This window comes from Condylura cristata, unplaced genomic scaffold (genome assembly GCF_000260355.1).
Source record: "Condylura cristata isolate star-nosed mole 26May11 unplaced genomic scaffold, ConCri1.0 scaffold00022, whole genome shotgun sequence".
NCBI lineage: Eukaryota > Metazoa > Chordata > Mammalia > Eulipotyphla > Talpidae > Condylura > Condylura cristata.
Window position 1 is genome coordinate 6510488 of NW_004567123.1, and position 13468 is coordinate 6523955.

The window sequence follows — 13468 nt, forward strand, 5'->3', positions numbered from 1 at the left end:
TTCAAACAGGATTGCTAACAAAACAGGAATGCTAACAAAACCTAAATGCTGGGCAATGTTACCATTCTGTAAGTGAAGCCTCTTTTACTGTTATTAAGTAGAAAACAAATGCAGAGTTTTCTCAATTCCTTCTAGTTACCAATGTGATAGTTTTTATCAAAGTCTTGGGTAATGAGATGCTGAGGTTCAAAGAAATCCAGATGGTACTGTAACCGTAATTTCCATTTGTTCTCTGATAACCAGAATACAGATTTAAAAACCAAATTGACCAAATGATGTATAGCTCTTCTTTCTTTTCCCAAATAATATGGTAGAACAGCAAAAGCAAGAAATAGCAAAGAAAGTCAGTTTTTAACACAGTAAATTCAGTTACACTAAGTCTTATCATTCTTCTACCACAACTATCACCTGTAGCCATAATCAAAATCCACAATAAGGAAAACCGGGGCTTATGGAGTGAGCCAATAGTCTTTTCCTAAAATTTATCCCTGCCCAAGATGTAGCAGCTAAGCTAAGCAAAGAAAGTAAATCCTTAATCCCTTGATAAGCTTAAAATGGCTAGACCTGCTGAGTAGCTTTATAAACTGCACCTTGCTTAAGGGTGTCTGACCAAGAGAACAAGAAACTAAATACAAGTTCATGTTCCACTAGTCAAAGGGTGCACCTGCAGGGTTTCAACTGTTCAAAGACAAGCCATCTGCTCGTCTCCTGAGACTGTATTGTCCAGAGGGAGTGCCATTCTGTAATTTGTTCACTGTCACTACAAAGCTATCAGTAATCCAGAAAATATTCCAAGTTATCTCTGTTTTAATATACTGTTTTCATTCCCCCATCAACAATAAACTGAACAAACAATTATGAATTACAGAAATCTTTCATTCACCTAAGGGCAAAGTACAGTGTCCTTGAGATAGCCTATGCTGACCAAATACTAAATCTAATAGCCATATATTAATGCCCAAAGAGGTCTACTAAAACAATTTTTTGGTGTGTGTGTGTGGGGGGGGTGTAATTCATTCAATAAACTAAATCTAAATCTAATGAAACACCATCCATGCCAAACCAAAAGGCGGGGAGGGGAAATTTTAGAGAAAAATCATTTTAACCAGGTGAGATTGGGTGTGATAAAGACCAGCTGACAAAAATAACATCTCATTCAGACTGTCTGCAATCTTCTTTTATGAACATTCCTAATCAGGTTTGTTAACTGCCACCCCAAGTAAGAGACAGAAAGTCAAACAGGAAGGATAAGAAAAAGTAAAGAAAAACCAACACTCTAACACTCTCCACTTGTCCCTCCACAAAAACTAGATAGAAAAATGGGAGGGAAGGGGGATGGGTGGGGAAAGCAGCCAAGGGATGGTCAGTACAATGGTAAGTAGTCCTATTCCTTTACTGCTTTGAGTTTCCAATTTTCTTTATGATAAAATCCATGTCCTGCCAAAGCCCTTTCTTTAGGCCCTATCTTTCCAGTCTCCATTCCCACTTTTCCCTGACCAGTACTCCTTGATTCCATTCTTGCACTTATGATTCCCAGAATACATGTTCTCCTGTGATGCATTAGGCTTCTTCCTTTTCACTGGGTCATGTCCGTCAGGGATCCAGTCCGGACATGACCTTCCTGCGAAGGAAACTCTGACTTGGCCCCTTAGTCAACATTTCAAAGTTATGGGATCCTTCCATGTACTCACACAATAAATTATTTCTATTACAGTATTATCTATAACTCTCATTAGGTACCTTATTGGTTGGTTGTATGATTTTTCTCACTAGACTCTGCTCAAGTTCAAGGACTTTCAGTATCTGCTCCCCCAACTGCTCCCCCAACCCTATTCTACTAAGAATTTTCATCTACTTTATGAAATTTCAAAACATGATTTTTCCCTTTAAGGTTTTTGTGAAATGTACTCAGGTTTTTTTTCTTTCAAAATTTCCCTTCAGTTTATACCAAGAGAAATCTTCCACCTTAACATGAGGTTTTCAGGAAAAAAAAACAAGCACACCAAAAAAAAAAAAAAAAATTCTAAGCATTTTTTATTTAATTCTAAGCATTTTTTTTATTGATCTCTTTTGAAATATTTTGATCCTGATGAATATGCTATCACTGACTTTTTCCTAAAGATAGAAGGCTTCAGTCCTCTAAAACACTGTCTGCAAAAATTTAAAACGTGTAGAGTTTTTATAGACTCTTTGTAACAATCTTAAGAAAAATATTTTCCATTATATAATTTGAGGTGAAAACTTACTGCACATGAAAACATGACCATCCTATGATGAAACTGAAAGACTTTAAAATCAAGTTAAACAGATGCATAGCATTATACTAGTTTTAAATGAGTGACTTAGTATTTATATATATTGAGAAATCGCCACATGAAGTCGTTAACATCCATCATACATGTACACATGGGTACAACTTGTGATATGAAATCTTACGAGCTGCTCTCATCAACTTTCATATACTATACAATTTTAGTCAACATGCTATAAAATTATATATCCAGAACTTAATTATTTTATAAACAGAAGATTGAACCTTTGACCACTTTAACATTTTGAAACGGGGGCCTCATGGCTACAAGAAGGAACATCAGTGAGTTTAAGAGCAGCCGTCTGCAGGCAGTGACAGCCTGGCTCAGGGCTACTCAGAATGGCATCCAGTCACAGCTTCCCAGGGAGCACAGCCAACGTGCCTACCTAACCAACAAATGGTGGTGGGAAAGTAATGAAGCTGGATCACTTTCTAACTCCACACACAAAAATAAGTTCAAAATGAGTTAGACTTAAATAAGACCTGTAGCAATAAAATACACAGAAGAAAGCAGCAGTGATATGTATTTAACATGGGTGGTGGAGAGGTCATTGGTGAAGTGACCCTTATGATCAATGGAAATGAAAGCAAAAAAGTAACTGGGACTACCTCAAGTCAAAAAGCTTCTCTCTGAATGTAAAAATAAAATCTTAACAGTACATTATGCTGAATGAGAGAAGTTATACATCACACAACAGACAAGGGTTATACACACAGAGAAAATACATCCAATTTTTTTTTAAAAAAAAAGCAGTCTTTTTTTATGTATGGCACAAATTTTATTTTATTTTTATTTTATACATCATTCTTCATTTTGTACATTTCTTCATCTCATTTGTAACCCCTGTGGACTTCCCACCACCACTTCACCTATTTGCCATTACTATAGCCCCATGTGCTCTTCCTGCCCCATGTATGACCCAATTTTAAAATGTACAGTACAGTGTGAAAATGTTAACTCTGTAAGATGTATTTAAATAAATAACTCACAAATTAATAAAATTTGAGAAGAAAATGTGCAGCAGATCAGAATACACTTTTCCAAAGAGGATATACAGAAGGCCAACAAACAAGAAAAAAATGGAGGTCTCACATTACCAATTTTCAAGCTATATTGAAAGCAACCATAATTAAAACAAGACTCATCATCACCTCCAATAAAGGATATACACATCAAAACTACAATGAGCTATCTCACAGCTGAGAGAATTTCATACATCAAAAAGACTCAGTAGCAAGTACTGAAGAGGATACAGAGAAAGAGTGACCCTATGCACTGTTAATGGGAATGTAAACTGGTGTGGCCAATCTGAAAAGTGATCTGGACCTACCTTTAAAAACTAAAAATGGGGGCCCTCCCTGGTGGCGCAGCATGTTAAAGGACAGTAGTAAGAAGCTAACACCACTTCAGCATGAGTTCAAGCCCCACCCCAGTCCCCAGTGATCCACATGGCGAGACAGACCTCTCCTGACCAGCCCACTGCTCCCCTCGGCAGTGTACCTTGTCAGTTGACCTGTTCTGCTCCCCTCTCTGTTTCTGGTGAATCCCCTCACAGCCTCTGCAACTCTGACCAATACCCAGTTCTGTGTGCATAAACAAATAAATCTTTTTCTAAAAAAATAACTAAAAATGAAAATACCATTCAATCCAGCAATTCCACCTTTTAAAATCTATCTGGAAAACACAAAATCAAATACTAGAAAAATTACATGGTCCACAACATTTACTGTGGTAGTATTTACAATAGTTAAGATATGGAAACAACCTGAATGTCTAATGGTAGAAAGGATATGGTGTATAAACACAACTGAGTATTTTTAAGTTACAAGGGAAGATGAAGTGTTACCATCATTACATAGCACAGTAAAAGAAACCTGAGGGGATTTATGGACAGCAAACTAAGCCAGAAAGATAAAGAAAATAATGGAGGATGTCATATATAATGAGTAATACAAGGAAACAAAGCAGACAAAATGACAAAGCAAAATAAATTATAAACTAGTAAAATTGATTAACTGATCTCAAGTTCCTGACGTTTAAAGGGAGAGAGGAAGAAAAAAGGGTCAAAGAGATATAAAGGATGGTGGCTGGTAAAAATACAGTCATTAGGCCATAAAATATTAGCAAAAAAGAATGCAGGAAATAGCAGAGGTCTTCAGATTTTGGAGCTAAAAAAGGGGAAAAAAATCTAAATGAATACACATTAATGAATTAACAAATTCATTTAACAAGTTATAGTAATTGTGGTGTTAAGAGTAATATTACTAGTAATGATACTCATTAATTTATAATAAAGAAATTAACTCAGTGTTTTAATCAATGCCAAAAAAATTAAAATACATGAAATACTAGCAAAATCCAAGACAGAATAAAAACAAACCTACTCTTTCAAAATGGGGTTAAGCAAGTTATTCCTCCCTTCAGATATCTCTTCTAAAATGAGCATGCTGTTTATGGGGGGACGGGGAACGGAATATAAGAGGCCAGTTTGACTGGGCAAAAGTCCAATTCAGTCCATTCTTTAGGGTTTCTTTTTATAGAGACAAATACTTAAGACTAAAGAGAAGGTATTCAGATTCAAACTTTCAATTTCAGCCTTAATGTGTACATTATTATGAGATCACATGTAACAGAAATAAAGATCTTGAATAATCAAGTATTTCCTAGATGTGCTCTCAGCTTTGAAATAAATGACAATAAAAACATGAAAGGACCAGAATTACAAGGAAATCATTCCGATTACAAAAGCATTTCATGTTCCAAAGGGATTCACACAGGATTCTCTAAGTCATTATGGAAAAAAAGAGAAAGCTCAGTGGGTTTTAGTATAGTCACAAAGTTGTGCATCTATCACCACAATTGAATTTTAGAACATCTTGAGCGCCTCATGAAGAAACCCATGCCCATGAAAACTCACTCCACTTTCTCCCACCCACTCCAGACCTAGCTAGCTCCTAATTTATTTCCTGTCTCTATGGATCTGCCTATCCTGGGTATTTTATATAAATGGAATTGTACGATACATTTTCTTTTTTACTGGTTTCTTTCACTTAGCATGTTTACAAGGGTCACCCAAGTTGTAACATACATCAGTGTTTCATTTCTTCTTACTGCCAAATAATGATCTATTGTAGGAATATACTGCCTTTCATCTATCATCAGTTAGCTTAGGGGCTTAGTCCTGAAGTTTTCCGCTTCAGGACTATTAAAACCAAGTTGCTCTGAACACATTTGTACAAGTTTTTGCAGACGTATATTTTCATTTTCCTTCATTATGTAGCCAGGAGTGAAACTGCTGGTATTTCCCAAGTTTGGCTTCTTAAGGAACTGCCCAACTGGTTTCCAAAGTGACTGCACCATTTTTTTACATTCCCACCAGCAAGGTATGGAGGTTCCAGCTTTTCCACAGTCGGCTTTTTTTTGAATGTTACCTTACTGGTTATGAAGTAGTATCTCATTGTGGTTTTGATTTACATTTGCCTAATAGCTAATTATACAAAGCAATTTTTCATGTGGTTATTGACCACTTGAATGTCTTCTTTTAGAGAAATGTCCATTTACGTAAAATTTTTGCTTACAGCATGAAGCAGGAATTCATTCATATTCATTCTTTCTTGCATGTGGGTATCTAGTTGGTCCTATTTGTTAGGCTTCAGGATGTCTCAATGAGCATCAAATACCATTCAATTTCATTTTTAAGGGAACTGGTATTTATGGAGGGATTTCTTAAGCCCAAATTGTTTTAAAGGTACTACTCTAGTATACTTGCCTTGTCATTATAAAGAGATCTTCACTGTAACACTCAAAACAGCAATGCAGTATACAAATGAGGAGGTACCATTCAATTAGTTTAGTACTAAAACTTCAATTTCCATTGTATTATTAAAAAAAAGTGTATGGGAACAGAAAATCCTATCCTCGTCATAAAACCTCCCTTTCACACACTCACTCATGGTCAATCAGTAATATCTAAGACAGAGAACTTGCTATTGAATACACAAATGCATCATAAAGAACTCCACAGTCAAGGGTCATAAAACATTGAAAATGCCATGGAAGAAATTCATAAGCTATCTTAGTAATTTTATAACTATGTGGAAAAGTTGAGCATAACAGTGTGTTGATAGCCATACTAACATCCCCCTTACAAACCAAACAGGTCAAACTACAGAAGTCTGATTAAATGTATGACGTGGTCCAATGAAGTGGTCACTAATCTTAGGTGGCACAGTGACCATTAAATGTAGCTAATGTGACTAAAACTGCAATTTTAATTTCACTTTGCTGTAATAAACTTGAAATTTTAAAAGATTATCAATTCCATGACTGAAAGCTTCTAAGTATGTATGAGGCAAGTTTAGTATGTGACTCTGCTTTTATGGTATGTGACTATTTTCTCAGCTCTAAGTTTTTTTTTTTTTGTTTCATTGCTCTGAAGTTATTTATTTATTTTTAAAGATTTAGTTATTTATGCATACAGAACTGGGGTACAAGTCAGTGGTGCAGGAGTGGTGAGAGGACTCACCAGAGACAGGATGGGGAGCAGAACAGGCAGATCAACAAAGTACATTGCTGAGGGGAGCAGTGGGCGGGTCAGGAGAGGTCTGCCACGCCATGTGGGTCACCTCCGGGGCGGGGATTGAATTCATGCCCAAGTGGCCTCAGCCTCCCAGTGCTGTGCTTTAACCTGCTGTGCCACAAGAGAGGGCCCTCAGCTCTAAGTTTCATGCTATCTACATACCTATCAAACATTTTCCATAAAAACTGAACATCTAAATTGAGATGTAATATAAGAATTGTGATAATTAATAAACAGAAACCCTATTTATATGAAATCAAGAGGCTAGAAATGAGATCCCAGGACTGTGAAAACACAAACTTCAGGGCCCAGCATGCCTTGCATCTCTAAGAGGAGATGCTGCTTCCCTGCCCCAGAGAAAGGAGAAGAGATGCCTTTACACCAGCAAAGACCCCTACAAAAGCACAATGAAACAGTCCACAGCCACTACAGCACAAGTTCAATCCCCGGCCAGAGAGCTGACTCACATGGCGCAGCACAGCAGACCTCTCCTGACCCGCCCACTGCTCCCCTCAGCAGTATATTTCAGTATATTTGGCTGTTCTGCTTCCCACTCTGTCTCTGGTGAATCCTCTCATCCTCCACCCTTCTGGCCTATACCCCAGTTCTTGTATGCATATATAAATAAATCTTAAAAAGAAAGAAAGAAAATCTATGATTAAAATATTTCTGAAATATTAATATAAATCTTTTGAATTAAGGCTTTCATAGATAATCTAGAGAGGAATATTATACTGTAAGGGAAGTAACTCAAGATACATAAAAAGACACCATTTTGATTTAAACCAGCTATATTCAAGACAAACTGCCATACTTATTTCTTTGACTTTGCTTCTTTTTTTTCTTCTTTTTCTTTTCTTTTTTTTTAATAAAATAGACTTCATTTTTAGAGATGTTTTAGCTTCTCACTACAGCAACTTAAGTGTAGTAAGTAGTCAGTCATATATCCCCAGCTTGTTTTTAACATTTGACCAGATGAATTGCTTAGGAAAAAGAAAGGGATAAGTATAAAGCAGATGTTAATCTCCATGGGCCTTGGCAAAGATGCAACTCTATCCTGGATCACTCTCTACATTTTACCACTACCAAGGCATGACAACGGCAGGTGGCTAATATTAAGAAGGGATTGAACTTCTGCCACCTAACAGCTCGAGAGGCATGGAATGAAATATAGGTGCTAGAAAAGAGGGATATTAGTATTCAGTACAAAGTTCTGGCACTGACAATCATTTTCCTGTTGATTTTCTTTTAACATGGATTTACTTCATGACTCCACAAAAGAAGCATAAATGGAGACATGCTGAGTATTTGCACAATACCAGGTATACCAGGTATACATGGATGTAAAAGCATTAACTGCAGTAAACACATGAAAACTTAATTCACTATAAATCAGAGAAATGCAAATTAAGACAATGAAAAACTATTTCACACTCAAGATACGAAAAGGTTTTAAGTCTCATAATATTAAGTGGTAAGAAGAAATGGGAAACTGGTCATAAATACAGCTGATGAGACACAAACTACAACCAGCAATGGTAAAGAAAACATCTATAGTCCCTCTAACCTGAGGCTTCCGCTTCTAAGTATATTCCTTGGGCCATTTAGTGGGGCTAGAGAAATCATATGTAGTAATATGATTTCTCTAGCCATTCATGTTGGCCATTCATGTTTCTATTTAAAATAGTTTAAATAGAAAAAAGTAATAAAGGGAAAAATATGTTCATCAAAATGGGAGAAATGGATAAACTTATATAGTCATAAATGGAAATTACTCATCAGTTAGAATAAAGAACCAGAGAAACAACTAAAACCAAAAATCATCCCCCTGAACACAAAAAGCTCACCATGTCTAATATTTTAAGAGTTGTAGAAAAATACATGAATAGCAATTATATAAAATGTATTTAAAAACAAGGCAATATATACCACATATGCAAACATGGAGTTAGACGTATGGTAATGCCAATGAGAACAAACTAATCAATATCAAATGACTATGACTATCTTGAACTATATCTGAGTTCTGTTCTCCTGGAAAGTGGTAATGGTTAAGAAATCCATCTTAGGGGCCTCCCTGGTGGTGCAGGGGTTAAAGTTGGCACTAGCAAGCTGGCACCATCCACTGCAGCGTTAGTTCAATGCCTGGCCAGGGAACTAACTCACATGGCACAGCAGACCTTTCTCCTGTCTTACCTGCCGCTCCCCTCAGCAGTATATTTCAGTCAATCGGCATGTTCTGCTCCCCATTGTCTCTGATGAGTCCTCTCATCCCCCACACCTCTGGTCCACACCCCACTTCTTGTATGCATAAAGAAATAAATCTTTAAAACAGAAAGAAATTCACCCTGTAATTTGCTCTAGGAAACAAGTAATAAAAGAATACTGTCTTTGCTTATTTCCAGATAAGACCTACTCCATGCTTCCTCAAGGCTCCCATGTATTATATGCCCAGATCTCTGGCCTTCCCGCCCCCCCCCCAGCTATTCCTTATTAATTAATGTTCTCACAATTGCAACTGCATCTCCTTAATTGGCCAATATATCACATCTTTGACATGGAATGCTAATCCCTGAGGAGGGAAGAGAATGGGATGAAGAAGAAAAATGCCATCTACCTGTGATAACACAAAAACCTGAAATATGACAAAAAGTTTACCCTTTCTTTTTGTACAAAGGGACCTTTGTACTTTTACATTATTCTCTGTATTTCCCTGCTTACAATGCTTCTGAAGTTATATTTACATTATTTAAAACTCGATGTAGAGTCAGAAAATGTCACAAATCAATCCTTTATGAGTCTGTTTTCATTTGTTAAATAGGCACATGAATACATATGCCACCTATTCCACTAGATTGCTTTTAAGTATCTTTGCTAATCAAGTGCTAAAGTATGTTTATAATTCATTAGAGTACAGTTCTGACCAAAGTAAGATTAAGGGTTAGATTATCATATAGATCCATACTAATTCAGGAGTTTACTACTCTCCCAAAGCCATACAACTGTGCTGCAAATGTAGATAGTGTTGGTTATAAGACAAGACAGGCAAGTCTATGTGATGTCTTCATTCGTAACTAGCATAAATAATTACTGAGCAATAGAAATTTGATGGTGGGCTGGGATAGAATCTTTGTATGAGCAAGTTAGCACATTCAGTACCTGCACTCCAATGTTTTACTTAGCATATATAGATGGGTCTCCTGTGGAAGGTGTTTGTGGAAGAACGATAGGGGCACTGGAAAAAGACTTTGAAAAACATGAAATCTCATCTTAAAAGAACCCAGGGTGATCTTCTGAATTAGTTTCAAGTTGTATTAGTTCCAGGTGCCTGAACACTGGTGGAGAACCAGGAAATGATTTTGCTAATGTAGAACAAACCCAACCACTGTTAAAATTTAATCTGTTAAAAAAAAAATCTTAAACAAAAACTTAGAAACTTGGAACCAAGCATCTAACCAACAGAAATAGTTTCAAATACAGAGGTAAAGTGCTAGAATCTAGGATAATAAAGGAATTCCCCACCTTCACAATATTCTCTAGCTAAACTGAATGGCCATACTCTGTACTCAGTTACACACAAGAGTAATCTTTAAAAAATGGTTGGTCAGTCTATATTCTGAACTCTCTTTGTAATCATTCAAACAAGAGTAGCTTGTAAGGTCATTTTGATCTCTCTAAAACCTGTGAGTTTGAAATGTATTTGGAAACTGCCCTTCTTGATTTTTACTTCTCTTCTCCCAAGAACCAGTAAATAAGACTCTTCATTTATCTGGATGTATAGAATTTAAAATCTAAATAAGCATTTAACTTAAACATTTAACTAAAATTAAAATGCTTGGCCCTATTTTCACCCTGGAAAGTAAAGTTGGTATTATGACAACTCAAAAAAAAAAAAAATACAAGGTCAAATCAGAAAACCTTAGAACATGCTCCAGCCCATTTCAGGGCACTTAAATGTATTGTGAACTCAAAACCCTTAGTTTAAATATCTCTAAGCACAAGGTATTGTATTCATTTATAATCAAAGATTATAAAAACTCTGAAAATGCTGATCCTTTTTGTAGGTTGCAAAATTAAACCAAAAACCAAACATTAAATTCCTACTACATATCCTCAGTCATCAAGAAATTACTAAGTTAACCTCTTTCCTTCAACTAATGAGCCTGACTGATAGTCATGAAAAGTTGCAATACCATAAGAAAACCATAACTGTTATGCAGTGAAAGCATTTTGTATGTAGATAAGGTGGTACCAACTGCTTCTAGGCAGACCGATGCAATAACAATGTAATATTTCCAGCAAAGCCTGCTAAGTCTTTGCCTGCAAATCATTGACCAAAAATGGTAATAGCGTGTGCAGATTAAAGAAAACGACAAAATGTTCTACTTGGCCGTCGGGTTAAGAATACTGGTTCTTAGCAAACTACAAAGATAGTGTAGAGGGGGTAAATGTAAATTAAGCAAAGTGTCTATCGCCTGATAGATACTCAGTATATACTGAGTATCTGTTTAGTTTTTACTGACGTGGAAAATTTAACAGACTTTAAAACACTTCTTCGTTTGTTTGTATTAGCATCCCAGCATTATGCCCACATCTTGAGCGCTTAAGTTCTCCGTAAGAGTTTATGTACAAGTAAATATCTAACCATACATGGGGTGATCGGGTAGGCAAGGGTTAACAGGCACAGTGCCAAGCTTCACAAGCTCGACCAGACAGCTGCTGGAAGTTGATTGCCAGATATGACAAAGCGGCTGCAGGGCCATCCTGTTCTTAATCATGCCAGGGTCATGCTCGTAGAGATCATTCCGCCCTCTAGGGCCGTTCAATAAAGGCCCCACTTCCCGCATAAAGGTGTATAGACTTCACCCGCCGAAACTCGCACGAGTCACTGACCACCTCAGTGCCCGGCCCCGACTAAGCCTACGCACACAAGCCCGCTAGGGATTCCGACGCCCCGACACCCCCACGCCGGATAGGTGTGCCTGGGGTCCACTGCATCGAGGGGCGGGGGCGCTCGAGCCCGGGTGGCCATACCAGGCCCGGACGCGAGAAGCCACAGAGGCGACCGCGCTCCGGGTCGGCGGCCTCACAAAGCTGCCGGCGACGCAACGGCCCGGGAGCCGCCCCAGTTCGCGCGGGGATCTGCGGACGGCTGGAGCCCGCAGAGTCTCCCGAGTCCGGAGACTGCGGCAGGGTACGGGTCGGCCACCCGGCCGAGGCGCAGCGCTGGCACCCTCAGCCACGACCTCCGCGGCCCTCAGCGCTCCGAAGCGTCGGCCCCCGCCTCAAGCCTCCTCCCACTCACCATCTTCGCCGCAGCGGTCGCAGGGACGCGGGAGAGGGAGCCGATCGGCGCCGAGTCTGCGGAGCGTCCTCACTGCACCGGGACCAAGCGACCTGGCGAGGCGACGCAGGGCGCGAGCCTACCAAGACGGGCACGCGGGCGCGCGCCTCGGGCCCAAACGCGATTGCGCACGTCACGCGCTGCCCGCCGTTGCTCCGCAACCAGCCAGCCAGGCAACGCCCCGCCCGGGCAGCGCTGCGGACTCGGGGGAAGCAAGGGTGGGTGAGGGTCTTCTTCGCCTCCGGGGACTGGCACAGGGTGTCCTCCTCACCAGCCGTTTCCCCGTGGCTCAGGGTCGGGCTTTCCTTAGCTGCGAGGGGCGAGGAGGCGGAGCCTGAGCCGGCACCTGCAGCAAGAGGCGGGCCAAAGATTCAGCCTGACCCGCGGCCCTTCGACCCCCCCCTTGTGGGGCGGTGCCACATTTAGCCCCGCCCACTGCGCCTCCGTTGTCCTTACTTGGAAGTAGCCACCTGGCCAGGTGTGCGCCGCCGCTGGGGGCGGGACCAGGGAGGGGTAGGGAGAGGAGAGGTGGGTGGAGCCACAAAAGAGCGGCTGGGCGGGTGGACCCGCGGGAGGCCGCAGTGCAGGGGACATAGCCTGCATTTTTTACCTACTTTGGTACGATTCCCGCCATCCTCCCCTGATTGGCCCAGCCAAACCGGTTGGGCCATCTCGTGAAAGGAAAAATCTGAACAGTTTCCCTCCTTTCCAAGGCGGTAGTGACTGCTCAGAGTGTTCTATGAGTCACCACTAATTTCAGGTCTGGAAAAAACAAGGAGTGATTTATTTATCTTTGGAAACAGCCAGGGCAAAGGAGGCCTTGCAGTCCGCAGGGGTGTGGCTGGGAAACGGCCGAGTCGTTTAGGGATGATGGCGCCAGCTCGCTGCTCCGTTTGGGAGGGTTTTAATTTGGGATTGTGTGCTTTTTAATGGACGGTTGCATCATAAACACAGTTTTCGGAGGGCCAGGAGGAATCCCAATGTTTATCCTGCGGATATTTTTGTGGTGAATAAAAGGAACAAAGAATTTACAACTGGATAATTTATTTCAAGTTTTACTTAATTTAGTCTCCTGAGAATATTCAGCTTCTACCAAAACTATTTAAATACCCCAAATGTGAGGCTTTGGACAATATGATCGGTAGGGTCTTTGTTTTCCTTAGGCACCCTATAAAAATTCGGCTTTATGTGCTTTTGTTTTGCCCACTCACCATGAAAATTCATTTCTTTACT

General features: G+C 39.7%; 1 protein-coding gene across 1 annotated transcript in view; it reads right to left on the minus strand.

Moving 5' to 3' along the window:
- The window catches only part of DSTN (destrin (actin depolymerizing factor)), a 30439-nt gene extending 17869 nt beyond the window's left edge, over window positions 1–12570 (minus strand). The window contains exon 1 of the mRNA XM_004687153.2: window positions 12197–12570. Coding sequence (XP_004687210.1) covers window positions 12197–12199 — 3 coding nt within the window. The 5' untranslated portion in view covers window positions 12200–12570. The remainder of the gene's footprint in view (window positions 1–12196) is intronic.
- Between the last annotated feature and the right edge of the window lie 898 nt (window positions 12571–13468).